General features: G+C 37.8%; 2 protein-coding genes and 1 long non-coding RNA gene across 4 annotated transcripts; 2 read left to right on the forward strand and 1 right to left on the reverse strand.

Moving 5' to 3' along the window:
• LOC132039093 (sucrose synthase 7-like) lies at window positions 1-4,014 on the forward strand. The gene is made up of 13 exons (XM_059429639.1): window positions 1-351; window positions 460-614; window positions 721-913; window positions 1,021-1,139; window positions 1,219-1,435; window positions 1,705-1,800; window positions 1,882-2,055; window positions 2,131-2,247; window positions 2,333-2,499; window positions 2,639-2,863; window positions 2,952-3,518; window positions 3,608-3,746; window positions 3,848-4,014. The coding sequence occupies exons 1-13, from the start codon at window positions 118-120 to the stop codon at window positions 3,986-3,988; spliced, it is 2,544 nt and encodes an 847-aa protein (XP_059285622.1). The 5' UTR covers window positions 1-117; the 3' UTR covers window positions 3,989-4,014.
• Window positions 4,015-4,079: 65 nt separating this feature from the next.
• LOC132039107 (uncharacterized) lies at window positions 4,080-4,537 on the forward strand. The gene is made up of 2 exons (XR_009410347.1): window positions 4,080-4,247; window positions 4,352-4,537. It is a non-coding gene; the product is annotated as an uncharacterized LOC132039107 (long non-coding RNA).
• A 766-nt stretch (window positions 4,538-5,303) lies between these two features.
• On the reverse strand, window positions 5,304-9,828 carry LOC132039100 (DEAD-box ATP-dependent RNA helicase 21). 2 transcript variants are annotated; one of them, XM_059429646.1, is made up of 2 exons: window positions 9,540-9,828; window positions 5,304-7,509 (listed from the first exon to the last, which is right to left on the reverse strand). In XM_059429646.1, the coding sequence occupies exons 1-2, from the start codon at window positions 9,790-9,792 to the stop codon at window positions 5,591-5,593; spliced, it is 2,172 nt and encodes a 723-aa protein (XP_059285629.1). In that variant the 5' UTR covers window positions 9,793-9,828; the 3' UTR covers window positions 5,304-5,590. The 2 variants fall into 2 exon arrangements, with proteins under 2 accessions (XP_059285629.1, XP_059285626.1); XM_059429643.1 differs by having other exon boundaries at window positions 5,304-7,483; window positions 9,535-9,828.
• Between the last annotated feature and the right edge of the window lie 4,991 nt (window positions 9,829-14,819).

A 14,819-nucleotide genomic window follows, 5' to 3' on the forward strand; every position in this document is an offset into this window, starting at 1 on the left:
ATCTTTGGCTCTTTCTATAACCTATAAATTCCAAAATATCTCAACAAGAATCCCAAGTCAATAAAAACCAATCCTTCGTGTAAATATCAATACCTTAAGCTTTTAGAACTTGCCAAAATGGCTGCTGCACCAGCCTTGAAGAGATCAGAGTCCATAGCTGATAGCATGCCAGAAGCCTTAAGGCAAAGCCAGTACCACATGAAGAAATGTTTTGCTAAATATATAGAACAAGGCAAGAGGATGATGAAACTTCATAACTTGATGGATGAATTAGAGAAAGTAATTGATGATCCTGCTGAAAGGAACCATGTTTTGGAAGGCTTACTTGGCTACATATTATGTACTACAATGGTATAGCAAGAACCATATGCACTTATAATAATAGTGTTATTATATTGTTTCCAGATTTTGCAGGATGTAACATTAGCTCTTATAACTTTCTGTGATCAAATTTTGCAGGAGGCTGCAGTTGTCCCTCCCTACCTTGCCTTCGCCACGAGACAGAACCCTGGATTCTGGGAATATGTGAAAGTGAATGCTAATGATCTTTCTGTTGAGGGTATTACACCTTCAGAGTACTTGAAATTCAAGGAGATGATAGTTGATGAAAACTGGTATAAGATTGCTTTGCAGTTTATTTATCATGCCTACTATGGTTTTAACACCTTCAATCAAAGAAGACTCACCAAATGTTACCTTTGTGTGAACATCAAAATGCAGGGCAAAAGATGAATATGCACTGGAAATTGATTTTGGAGCTGTAGACTTCTCAACACCTCGACTGACCCTATCTTCTTCAATCGGAAATGGTCTCAGTTATGTTTCCAAGTTTCTAACTTCAAAGCTAAATGCTAGCTCCGTGAGTGCGCAGTGTCTAGTGGACTACTTGCTAACTTTGAATCACCAAGGAGATGTATGTCAACCAAAATCAAAAACCATAAATGAACTTGTTAACTCTTAAGAGGAATAAAAAAATATGAAAAGAACATTGATGTAACAAATTTTCTTTTTCAACTGCAGAAATTGATGATCAATGAGACACTCAGCACTGTCTCAAATCTTCAGGCTGCATTGGTTGTAGCAGAAGCATCTATTTCTTCCTTACCAACTGATACACCATACCAGAGCTTTGAGCTAAGGTAAATTTGTTTTTGAACTTCGATTTCCTCCCAAATTTGGCATGGTACAGAGTAATAAGTGGCTCCAATTATTGCACAGATTCAAACAGTGGGGTTTCGAGAAAGGATGGGGTGATACAGCAGAAAGAGTCCGAGACACCATGAGAACACTTTCAGAGGTGCTTCAGGCACCAGATCCATTGAACATTGAGAAGTTCTTTGGAAGGGTTCCAACTGTTTTTAATATTGTATTGTTCTCTGTCCATGGATACTTTGGCCAAGCTGATGTTCTTGGCTTGCCAGACACCGGCGGTCAGGTAAGCATCTAATAGCTAGTTTAACTTCTATATATTGACGAAATTTTAAACTATCACATGATTCGCATCACCTAAAAGATAATCATAACTAACCTCATAGAAATCCGGAGTAAATACCTGCAAATTAAAAGCAGGTTACTTGCTACAATAGGTTTAAATACTATACTAGTCTTCACACTATCATAGCATATAAGTTAAATCATTGCTTTTTGTGTCAAATATGACGACGCTTCTCAGCAACTTTAACCATTTCTGCTCCTCATCAACAGGTGGTTTATGTTTTGGATCAAGTTGTAGCTTTTGAAGAAGAAATGCTACAAAGAATTAAACAGCAGGGGCTCAATATTAAGCCTCAAATTCTTGTGGTGAGTTCCTAGAAAATCGACATGGCTATGCAATTAAGTAAGGTTGTTTAGAAAAGTTAATATCATATCTTGATTGCACAGTTAACCCGACTGATCCCGGATGCAAAAGGAACAAAGTGCAACCAGGAACTAGAACCAATCCAGAATACAAAGCATTCCCACATCCTCAGAGTACCATTTAGGACAGAAAAAGGAGTGCTTAATCAATGGGTTTCTCGATTCGATGTCTATCCGTATCTGGAGAGATATACTCAGGTGTGTATTCTTATATCAACCTTGCTCATCCAAAGAGGAGTTTTCCCTAAATTACATTTTTTGCCTCGACTAAAGGATGCCGCTGACAAAATCATCGAGCTAATGGAAGGCAAGCCTGATCTGATAATTGGTAACTACACTGATGGGAATTTAGTGGCATCACTAATGGCTAGAAAACTCGGGATAACTCTGGTAACTTTTCCTAATCATATTTGATAATGTTTCTTCCCCAAGTTAGTGTCTTAATGTCCACTAACCTAGACCATCTCTGTAAAAGGGAACAATTGCTCATGCTCTGGAGAAGACCAAATATGAAGATTCCGATATCAAATTAAAGGAACTTGATCCAAAGTACCACTTCTCTTGCCAATTCACAGCTGATTTGATTGCAATGAATTCAGCAGATTTCATTATCACAAGCACATATCAAGAAATAGCTGGAAGGTAAGAACTAGACCTAGGGAAGCAATACATTCATATAAATTTAGCATTGCTTTTTCAAAACACATCACAAATCAAGTAATGTATACACTCGAATTTTTGAAACTTCATGGATCTCATTCTTATGTGCTAACATTTGCAGCAAAGACAGGCCAGGGCAGTATGAAAGCCATAGTGCATTTACCCTTCCAGGGCTTTATAGAGTTGTTTCAGGCATCAATGTCTTTGATCCTAAATTTAACATTGCTGCTCCTGGGGCAGACCAGTCAGTGTATTTCCCTTGCACAGAAAAGCAGAAGCGTTTGACTGGTTTCCGCCCTGCCATTGAGGAACTTCTTTTTAGTAGAGTGGATAATGACGAGCACATGTAAGTCTTAGTGCTCAAACTTCAGCTTAGTGCCAATAGGGACATCCCACAGTTCTATGGATTAATGCTTTACTTGTTTCAAGCACAGTGGATATTTAGAAGACAGAAAGAAACCTATCGTCTTCACCATGGCAAGGCTGGACACAGTGAAGAACACAACTGGACTAGTTGAATGGTATGGCAAGAACAAAAGGCTCAGAAGCTTAGTTAACCTTGTTGTGGTTGGCGGTTTCTTTGATTCGACAAAATCCAAGGATAGAGAAGAAGAAGCTGAAATTAAAAAGATGCACGTGCTGATAGAGAAATACCAGCTTAAGGGTCAGATTAGATGGATAGCAGCTCAGACTGACAGATACAGAAATAGCGAACTCTACCGCACAATAGCAGATTCAAAAGGAGCTTTTGTGCAGCCTGCTTTGTATGAAGCTTTTGGTCTTACAGTCATTGAAGCAATGAACTGCGGATTACCAACTTTTGCTACCAACCAAGGTGGCCCTGCTGAGATTATTGTTGATGGGGTCTCAGGCTTCCATATTGATCCAAATAATGGAGATGAATCAAGCAACAAAATTGCCAACTTTTTCCAGAAATGCAGGGAGGATCCTGAGCATTGGAACAGGATTTCAGCCCAGGGTCTTAAGCGTATATATGAATGGTAACACACAAATAAGCCATTGTTCAAATTGCAGAGAGGCATATACCTTGTTGAAATTTTCATAATCCTTTTATCCTGATGTCTTGCAGTTACACATGGAATATCTATGCAAACAAGGTATTGAATATGGGGTCCATCTATACTTTCTGGAGGACATTGTATAAAGATCAGAAACAGGCAAAGCAAAGATACATCGACACTTTCTACAATCTCGAGTTTAGGAACTTGGTATATTGCTGCATGCCTGCATCACATTGACATTATACCCCAAACATCCTTATGGGATTTTTTTTTTTCTTATTTTGCTTCCTAAATGACACTTACTGCAGGTAAAAGATGTGCCTATCAGAACGGATGAAACACCAAAGGAGGAAACACCACGAGGACCAAAGGAGAGGGTGAAAGTTAAGCCACAGCTATCACAAAGGCATGCTCTAAAACTTTTGCCCACAGTTTTTCAAGGGACCTAATATATTCTAGTACTAAATTAGAATTACACAGCAAGCAGCTTAATTCTTCTATTCACCTTTGTAAAAAGCCAGTAATGTCAGTAAAGTAGACAAAGTCAACAAACTGTGTTTTTTCTTTCCTATGCTTGATTGTTAATACTCCTACATTGTTTATGGGGTAGTCTTCCTTCATTTTTTCCCCTGTACTTCTTTCCCTACAACTGTACTGATGTATCCATTTTCTCTATGGTACCAGGCGCTCACAATCAAGGTTGCAGAAGTAAGATTGGATACAATTGCTACTGCATGAATCACGGATGATCTATTTCTTTTTCCCCTCCCCTTTTGAGGAGGTAACTAACAATTTGAAGTGTTAACCTGCAGATTGTTTGGAGCTTGAAGGGTCCAAGATAAGAAGGAACAGCCAGACATGATACTTGTTCCACTATTGTCAACAGAAACACACGAATAAAGAGAAAGTGTAATTTTTTCAAGTGTGATTTGTAACTCAATTTCAAGACAGAAAATAAATGAAAACCAGCAGTGCTGGTGTTCTTGTTTGCTTCCAAATTCCAGTTTGATTGCTCAAATCTTTCTTTTGAATATTGAAAGTTTAGCATTTACTTGCACAAAGATGGATATCCACAGCAAGTAAATCCCTCTTATCACAAAGTATAAATTACAACTTCAAGCACTATGAAACACAGACAAATTATAGAAGATATTCAGATCACGATGACTTCTTCTCAAATTGTAAGTTGGAAAAAAGATATGAGAATCAAAATCTTAAACAGAAATAACGCCACATTACAAACTTGGGTGTAATGTCTACCCCAAATTTTTTACGAAAGGAGGTCAATATGGTGGTGAATAACTTGATGATAGATTACTAAGATTTCATTCTTTCCCCTGCCAGTAAACAACACTACTTTTTATTTTCCCTCACTTTCATATTTATCTCTAATTCATTTTATGGATTTTCACATGGTTAAGTAGTTGAATAAGCAAGAGATCTTCGTATTTGGGTGAGAGCTGCTGGATATTAAGAAAGTTTTTTTTTTTGTCTTTGAGGTAAAGGTAACTACACAATTTAAGAAAGTTATGTTCCAGGCTGGATGGAGTTGAAGCAAATGAGAAAATAACAGTAATAACATAAAACAATTACAACACAAATTGTTTTTCGGGCAAAAGGAAGTTGGGTCATTTCTACTAGAATATGGATTGGTTTAAGGAATAATTCATAGGGACGTTGTCCGTGGAATTTGCTAACTAATGCCCATGAATTTCATACTTCGGCATGTCATCAAACCAAGGTACTTAAGTTCCTGAGACTGTCTTAAGATAAAGTAATGTATAACAGAAATACAAGAAACGAGACAAGAGTTTACAGGACAAAACCAAATCAGATAAGAAAGCAAATCACTTCAGCAAAATTAACAACACATTACTTGTTAGTAACAGAATGAAACTCATTTATAAGCGTGTTTACCACTTCACTTCCATTATGTTGGAATCCTCCACTATATCTACCAACTCCATCATTCCTCCACCTAGCTCCATGTTTCAGCAGATCCAAACTCTCAATACTTGGCCAGTGTGATAGCATATGTAGCAATTCCAACTTTAATGAACAAATACAGTATCATTCCGCCTAGGTGGTCTGTCAGGAATACTTCCAGGCTTGAATTTCGAAGCCTCGTGCCTGGCAAGTTCGGGGGGAACAGGACTGTTGCTTTGTGTGAGCATTTGCTTAAGATCATAAAAGACTTCGGTATCGTGCATGGTCAAGAATGTTGTGGCTATACCTGTCTTTCCTGCACGACCTGTACGTCCGATACGATGGGTGTATGCTTCAATGTTGTTTGGCATGTCATAGTTTATCACATGGGCCACATCAGGTATATCAATACCACGACCAGCAACATCAGTAGCAACTAACACATTATACCTCTTGGTCCTAAATCCTTCAAGGCTGATTTCTCTCGCCTCCTGTGACTTTCCACCGTGCAGTGTGGTTACCCTGTAGCCATTTTTATCTAGATTCTTGGAAACACTATCAGCCTGCTTCTTAGTGTTGATGAACACAATAGCCGTCTTATCACCAAGCTCATCAAGCAACTTCTGCAGCTTATACATTTTCTCCCCTTCCTTCACCATGAACACGTGCTGAGTGATGAGGTCAGTAGTCTTTCCAGCAGTGCCAATAGTCACAACAACAGGATTTCTCAAGTATTTTCTAGCCAGCCGCTCTACGGCAGGTGGCATGGTAGCACTAAACATATAAGTGGTTCGATAAATCCTCTTCTCATCAAGCTCTTCATCCTCATTCTCCGGTTTCATATTACTCGAAGGCATAGCATCCAGTACACCAACAACTTGAGGTTCAAAACCCATGTCAATCATTCGGTCAGCCTCATCAAGAACAATGTAATTACACTGGTTCAGAACACAATAACGTCTCTCCAAGCAATCAAGAAGTCGCCCAGGGGTCGCAATCACAACTTCACAACCTTGCCTAATCCTAAAACCTTGCTCCTCTATGGACTGCCCACCAACAATAGAAACAACTTTAATACCCAAATAGTGCGCAAACTTAACAGTCTCATCCTCAATCTGTTGAGCCAATTCTCGCGTAGGCGCCATCACAACCGCATACGGCCCCTCAGCCTCATTCTCCTCACTCAACGGAGGAAGCCTAGTAATATACGTCAACATAGGAAGCACAAAAGCAGCAGTTTTACCCGAACCAGTCTCCGCAACACCAATCACATCGCGCTGCTGAAGTCCAAGCGGAATAGCAGCCATCTGTATCGGAGAAGGCTTCGTATATCCAGCCCTCTCAACAGCCTTAAGCAACTCATTCGTCAACTTACTCTCAACCCAATTCCTCATAGGACGTGGTATCCTCGAACCCTTATACGATATATTATGATCCTCCCTGAATATTCTCCAATCTCTCTCCGTCATTTCCTCTAACTTCTTATCAGACCAATGTCTATCAACTCTCATATCGAACGTATCGTACAAATCAGCATCCTTTTCCTTCTTCTTCAACGCAGCTGCTTCAACCGCACTCTCCTCAACACCGTCTTTCTTCCTTATCTCTTCCCTTAACTCCCTCTCGTTTTTCGCAGCGAGTTTCTTCTGCTCCCTTCTATCCATTCCAGCACGAAAACCCCGACCAAAGAGTAATCGCGCTTCATGAGGGTTTTGATACAACGCGTTCATGTCGCGCGACGTGTCCTCAGTGTTCTCCCAATCGAATGAAAACCGGAACTTCTCACTAGGTTTAATGACCCGTTTCTTAGGTTTTTTAGACCCGAGATACTGCTCTTTAATAGCGTCGAGTTCTTTTTCGCGTTCTCGTTCCGCTAATTTCTCTAATCTTGCTCGTTCTCGTTCTTTTAACTCTTCATCGCGCTCTCTTTCTCGTTTACGACGCTCGGAGTCTCGTTCTCTTTCTCTTTCGCGGTCTCGGTCGCGGCGGTGGTGGTCCCCACGATCTCTGTCACGGTGGTGGTCGTCGGAAGAGGAAGGGCGGTGTTGTTGTTGTTGTTGGAGTTGTTGTTCGGAGCGGCGTTTTTGTTCGGCGATTTCGTCGTGGCGGCGTTTAAGGGCGAGTTCTTCACGTTGGGCTTTAGTGAGGAAGACGGGTTTCTTTGATGGATCGGGTTTCACGGTGATTCCGAGGTCGTCTACTGATCGGCTCATCTTTGTCCGGCTGATGCAGATAGGGTTTAGTGTTGATGATTGGGGAAAGTTGTGAGATTGATTGTTTTTTTCTGATTCGACGACTCTGTTTTTCCTGTAGGATAATATATAACAGTCTCTTATATGCATCAGGGTGTTTAAGGAAAACTGAAAAATCCAATCTAATCCAAACCAAATCAATAGAAAGAAAAATCAATTATTTAGGTTTTGATTTTGGTTTGAATTAAAAAAATAACCAAAAGGATCGCATCAAATCGACTATTTTAAAAGTATAATTACAAACGCATTTATTATTGTATAATAATTCACTTGAGTTATGCAGGGCTAAAGTTAAGAGCCGCCAATATGGGCTAAGGTTCGTGAAATAACCAACTCAGCCCGTGATTTGATAGGACTTGGCTTGAATTTTTGAAGCCCATTTAAGAATAAGGCTTTTTAGTCCGGCCCAAGTAAGCCTGTTGGCACGTGGGCTTGAGCGTGCGTGGGTTGGGCTGGCCCATGGGCCTTATAAAAAATATAAAGAAAGTGAAAATGTTAAAACAATCTTGTCACAAACAGATTCATATGTGCTTGATGAAGATGATGTCTTTGATGTTGGATACGTCGTTAATGTCATGGAAGTTTCTTTGAGAAGTTTATTTTTACTTTAAATGGATAGAATATTGTCATTTTCTTTTGCGCTTTAATGAGATCAATTGGAACAACACTAGGTTAATATCCCTATTTAGCTAGTTGTATTGCTACTCATTAACCATTTAGTTTGCTATTAATTTCTCTATTTGATTCAAGTGATATCAATTATTAGTAATATGTTAAGTGTTAACAATGTCAAAAGTTATTCAGTTTCACTGAAGGTTTCACCTGCAAGATCGTATTCTTGTTTAGTTGTATCCAAAATATTCGCATAGAATGGTAGAGATTTCATACTGAAGCCATACAATCAAATCTTTACTTGAAACCAAACTTAATTAGCATTATTAGAATCATTTTATTTATGGATTTGAGACTTGGTTAGCAAGTAGTAACACCATATAATATTATCTTGTAAATATTTATGTTAGCATTTTAAATTAGAATTTAAATTAAAGAATTATGAATAATTTTTTTTTAGCCAGGCTCGCAGCCCACATAGTAATGGGTTGGGCTTGCTGTTTTAAGGCCCATCAAAATGGTGGGCCAGCCCGGCCTGGCCGGTCAAATTTCAAAGCCGGCGTGGGCTAGCTCCGATGGGCTAGGCCAACCCGTTTTGACAGCTCTAGCTTTAGTCCATAAAGTCTCTTATACATGCATCACACTTTTAATAAGTGAAAGGGCCAAAATTGTTTTTGAACTAGTAAAAATAGAGCAACTATGCACTTTATTTATTTTTGAAAAATGGGTCAAATTTACCCCTCTATTTTAGATTACTAATCATATTCATCCTCTTTTATATTATGCAGTCACATTCATCCCGCCGTTATCAAAGTTTTCAAAATTATCCTCAAACCTAACAGATTCCCCACTTCTCAATTAAAATTACTCGATTTTACTTCATTAACCCATAACCCATTTAACCCAATTCTCATTTAATTTACTCGATTTCACTTTATTAACCCATAAACTCATAACTGGGGGTGTACATGGACCGGGTTGGTTCGAATTTTTTAAATACCAAATCAAACCAATTGCGTCGGGTTTTTAAATTTATAAATCAAACCACACCAATAAAATTCAGGTTTTTCAACCTCGAGTTTTCTCGAGTTTTTGTAACGACCAGCTTGGTCGTTACACAATTGACGGGTGTGAGTATGAAGCGGCAACACTCGTGAATTTCAACACTTGACAGCTGTGAGTATGAAGCGGTGACACCCGTGGATTTCAACTCTTTCGCGGTCTCGGTCGCGGCGGTGGTGGTCCCCACGATCTCTGTCATGGTGGTGGTCGTGGTTGTTGTCGGAAGAGGAAGGGCGGTGTTGTTGTTGGAGTTGTTGTTCGGAGCGGCGTTTTTGTTCGGCGATTTCGTCGTGGCGGCGTTTAAGGGCGAGTTCTTCACGTTGGGCTTTAGTGAGGAAGACGAGTTTCTTTGATGGATCGGGTTTCACGGTGATTCCGAGGTCGTCTACTGCTCGGCTCATCTTTGTCCGGCTGATGTAGATAGGGTTTAGTGTTGATAGGGGAAAGTTGTGAGATTGATTGTTTTTTTCTGATTCGACGACTCTTTTTTCCTGGAGGGAACGATAATATATACTTTGAGTCCATAAAGTCTCTTATATGCATCAGGGTGTTTAAGGAAAACTGAAAAATCCAATCTAATCCAAACCAAATCAATAGAAAGAAAAATCAATTATTTAGGTTTTGATTTTGGTTTGAATTAAAAAAATGACCAAAAGGATCGCATCAAATCGACTATTTTAAAATTATAATTACAAACGCATTTATTATAATAATTCACTTGAGTTATGCAGGGTTAAAGTTAGAGCCGTCAATATGGGCTAAGGCCCATGGGCCAACCCAACTCAGCTCATGATTTGATATGGCTTGGCTTGAATTTTTGGAGCCCATTTGAGAACGAGGCTTTTTAGTTCGGCCCAAGTAAGCCCGTTGGCACGTGGGCTTGAGCGCACGTGGGTTGGGTCGGTCCGTGGGCCTAATAAAAAAATTAATAAAAAATATGAAGAAAGTGAATATGTTAAGACAACCTTATCACAAGTAGATTCATATGTGGTTGATGAAATGATGTGCTAGTGTTGGATACATCGTACGTGTCATGAAAGTTTCTTTGAGAAGTTTATTTTTACTTTAAATGGATGGAATATTGTCATTTTCTTTTGCGTTTTATTGAGATCAATTGGAACAACGCTAGGTTAATATTCCTATCTAGCTAGTTGTATTGCTACTCATTAACCGTTTAGTTTGCTATTAATATCTCTATTTGATTCGAGTAATATCAGTTATTAGTAATATGTTAAGTGTTAACAATGTCAAAAGTTATTAAGTTTCACTGAAGGTTTGGCCTACAAGATTGTTTTCGTATCCAAAATATTCGCATAGAATGGTAGAGATTTCATACTGAAGCCATACAATCAAATCTTTACTTGAAACCAAACTTAATAAGCATTATTATAATCATTTTATTTGTGGATTTGAGACTTGGTTAGCAAGTAGCAACACCATATAATATTGTCTTGCAAATATTTATGTTAGCATTTTAAAATTATAATTTAAATTATAGAATTATGAACAATTATTTTTCTTAAAAAGGTCCGCTGGCCCGACCAGGCTCGCAGCTCACATAGTAATGGGTTGGGCTTGCTGTTTTAAGGCCCATCAAAATGGTAGGCTAGCCCGGCCTGACCCGTCAAATTTCAAAGTCTGCGTGGGCTAGCCTGGATGGACTGGGCTGTCACGCCCCAAACCATGGCCTGGGTGAAACACGGCACTCGATGCCTTACTTCATGTGACCGAGCGAACCACATGGCTTGCTGAATCATCATGAGGCATAACATGAGCGGAGTATAACGTGAATGCATGATGAGCCTTTATAAAACGTAATAAGTCATAATGCTTAATAAAAATACTTGTTTAAACATGAGTGCGGAAATAACACGAATGAGCCAAAATGGCTATACCACTCCGAATGTCTGACATAACATAACTGACTTGTCTAGTCTATGAAACCTCTATCATGAGTCTGACGGGAAAACATACTTGCTGGGACAAGGCCCCCAACATACCTTAGATGCATAACTAATTATAAAAAAAACAAAGAGTTGACTAAACCCCGAATGAGATGGGGCTCACCAATAAGCTGATACGAATGTTGTCCTACTGAGCAGATGTGTCGTCCTATAAATCAGTACATGCATCGTGAAATGCAGGCCCCCGGGCAATAGAAAGGGGACGTCAACACATTGAATGTACTGGTATGTAAAACAACTGAAAGAAATAACATGGGACATGAAATAACATGATAAGAAGTGAAACTGAAAACCTGGACATGAACATAAGCATGAATACATATAAGTAAAGTCTGAAAACAGTAAATCAATGAAAATACATGTATATATAACTGTTTGTAACATGGGGAGTGCTATAGTATAACCGACAACATGATCTGGTACTTGCATCCTACCAACAGAACACTCATATCTTGCCAGGAATATGAGATTTAAGTAATAATAAGCAAGTAAGGATCAAGCGCATAATGAAGGTGTTGCCTCCTTCGACAACCCTTATCCTACCGTGGCTACGTAGTTTTAGGCTATACGAGCCTTAGGTTAACTAAGCAAATCCCAAAAACATGAACATGTAAAATAAGTGGCACTTGCTGCCCATGGTTTTCATGAATATAACTTACTTGTACATGGATATCATGAATTATAGCTTGCTTGCATGAACTTGTAAAACATGTATAGTATTTTCTTGAAAATAACATGATATATCATAAACTAGCATGCATGAACCCATGGAATGAGATATATGGGTTTTTCATGAATTCTTGTGATTCTTAATAATCATAAAGAAATATTAAGAACTCAATGATGGAATTATAACAATTCATACATAATATAATCATGAACATGGACCTAGGGTTATTATGAGCATGGTATAGAAACCCTAGTTTTCGTAAAGAATCATAATTTATGGAATATGAGGTGGGGGGAAGAACAATGATATTCCCACACGTAGATAGTAACTTTACATACCTTAATCGCTCCAAAACTTGAATTAAAAACTTGAACTTTGAAGAAGAACTCCAAAAGCTAGAATCTTGATCTTTATGTGGGTTTTCTTGAAAACCCTAGGTTAGGAATGATGAATTCTTGATTAGTAATCATGGGTACATGTTAGAATTAACTTGGAATGACTTAGAATGGCTTACCTTAGAGTATCTTGAGTTTGGGAGAGAAGAATTTCGTCCTTAGGGTTTGGGAGAATGAAAAAGGGGAACAAAATAAGACCATACCCATTTTAAACGAGTTTTCTGCCAAAAAAGGCAATGTACGTTCTAGGATGTACGGCCCGTACTTGAAAGTACGTCCAACACTCCTTGGGCGTAATTGGGTGAAATTTCCAGTGAAAATTTAGCTCTGCCACCCTTCAGTAAAATGACCATAACTCTTTGTATGAATGTCCCTTTGACCTCTGTAATATACCGTTGGAAAGTTCTTTCAAAGATCTACAACTTTCAAGAAGGATTTTTCCCAAATTCCTAACGAAAGTTCTCGAAAACTGGCCATGAATGAAGATTCAGCTCTGGCACCTTTAGTAAAATGTCCATAACTCTTTGTACGGATGTCCGGTTGACCTATATAATATACCGTTGGAAAGGTCTTTCAAAGATCTACTACAACTTTCAAGAAGGAAGTTTTCCCAAATTCCTAACGCAAGTACCCGAAAACTGGCCATAAGTATAGACTGTCTTAGACTTAGACGAATTTAGAAAGCCTCAAGAACTTCACTTTTTGATTTGACTTCAAAACGACTGTTTATCACCCGAGTTCATCCCAAATGGATTCGTATGGCTAAAATATCACCTTTAGACTAAATTTATACATTCACACCTAATTCAGATTTACGGGATGTTACATGGGCCAACCCGTTTTGACAGCTCTAGCTAAAGTCCATAAAGTCTCTTATACATGCATCACACTTTTAATAAGTGAAAGGGCAAAAATTGTTTTTGAACTAGTAAAAAGAGAGCAATTATGCCCTTTATTTATTTTTGAAAAATGGGTCAAATTTACCCCTCTACTTTAGGTTACTAATCATATTCATCCTCTTTTATATTATGCAGCCACATTTATACCGCCGTTATCAAAGTTTTCAAAATTATCCTCAAACCTAACAGATTCCCCACTTCTCAATTAAAATTACTCGATTTTACTTTATTAATCCATAACCCATTTAACCCAATTCTCATTTAATTTACTCGATTTCACTTTATTAACCCTTAAACTCGTAATTGGGGTGTACATGAACAGGGTTGGTTCAGATTTTTTAAATACCAAACCAAACCAATTGTGTCGGGTTTTTAAATTTATAAATCAAACCACACCAATAAAATTCAAGTTTTTCAATCTCGGGTTTTCTCGGATTTTTCTCCGGAAAAGTCTTCACACAAAACATATAATTTTTACTTCAAATATTTCTTTAGTTATAGTAAGATACAACTATATAATTAAGGTTTTTCTTAAGAAAATAACACAAAATGTGAGATGAGTGAATTGTATTAAAGTATTCAACAAAAAAGATAATAAAGTCGGTCAAAATAAATATTGCTAATTAATAAGCCATAAAGAAAACGACCATAATCTAAAAATACTAAGTCATGCTTAAATAAGTATGGTTAATAAGTATTAATTACAAGACAAAAAAAAAGTTAGTATTAATTACAAGACAAAGAAAAAAAAATTAAGTTATGCATTTTCACTGTAAACCAATTATGCAAAACTAAAGAATAGATATCCAACATTATTTTCATTCCTTGTGGTGTAATTGAATTTCTTTTGTTAGCGTTAGTGTTGAGTTGGTTTTGGTTTGGACTTTATTGAGTTACTAACATCCATGGGATATAAACCTTATTGACATTCAAAATTCTAAGTTCAAGCTTGAAATAATATAATAAAAACTAAAAACTACGAAAAAATGTAAGAAATATTTATAAATTACATCACAAGTAAATATTTTTATGTATAAAATATTTTAACAATTGAATACATGTAATGTCGGGTTGGTTTGATTTGGTTTGAACTTTTTTTTAGCTAAAATCAGACCAAACCAATTATGATTAGGTTTTTTTTTTCAACACCAAACCAAGTTAAACCAAACCACTGGTTGGGTTTTTTTCTCAGTTTGACTCGGTTTATCGGTTTGGTATGGTTTATGATTTTCTCTGTACACCCCTACTCGTAACCCATGAAACTCAATTCTCAATTTAATTATACGATTTCACTTCACTAAACCTTTAATTTCTTCTCGACTGTGTGGACAAATTCACTTTAAGAAATTATTTTTATCTCCTCAAAGTAGATGTGCGCTATGCAACACAAACATGTCAAGATGTGAAGTCGATCACATTACGTGGGGTGTCTCTGATTATCTAGTTTGAAGCAGGGGGTCAGAATTTTAAACGGGGTACTTGCTGGTAAAGCTCCGGCAA

This window comes from Lycium ferocissimum, chromosome 2 (genome assembly GCF_029784015.1).
Source record: "Lycium ferocissimum isolate CSIRO_LF1 chromosome 2, AGI_CSIRO_Lferr_CH_V1, whole genome shotgun sequence".
NCBI classification, from domain to species: Eukaryota; Viridiplantae; Streptophyta; class Magnoliopsida; order Solanales; family Solanaceae; genus Lycium; species Lycium ferocissimum.

Excerpts from the sequence above, each read along its gene's own strand:
- LOC132039093 (XM_059429639.1), top strand. The coding sequence starts at position 118 with ATGGCTGCTGCACCAGCCTTGAAGAGATCAGAGTCCATAGCTGATAGC. Across the intron at positions 914-1,020 it reads CTTTGAATCACCAAGGAGAT|AAATTGATGATCAATGAGAC; the intron begins GTATGTCAACCA and ends TTTCAACTGCAG. Across the intron at positions 2,864-2,951 it reads GTGGATAATGACGAGCACAT|TGGATATTTAGAAGACAGAA; the intron begins GTAAGTCTTAGT and ends TTTCAAGCACAG.
- LOC132039100 (XM_059429646.1), bottom strand. The coding sequence starts at position 9,792 with ATGAGCCGAGCAGTAGACGACCTCGGAATCACCGTGAAACCCGATCCA. Across the intron at positions 7,510-9,539 it reads CGACCGAGACCGCGAAAGAG|ACCGCCCTTCCTCTTCCGAC; the intron begins TTGAAATCCACG and ends AACAACAACAAC.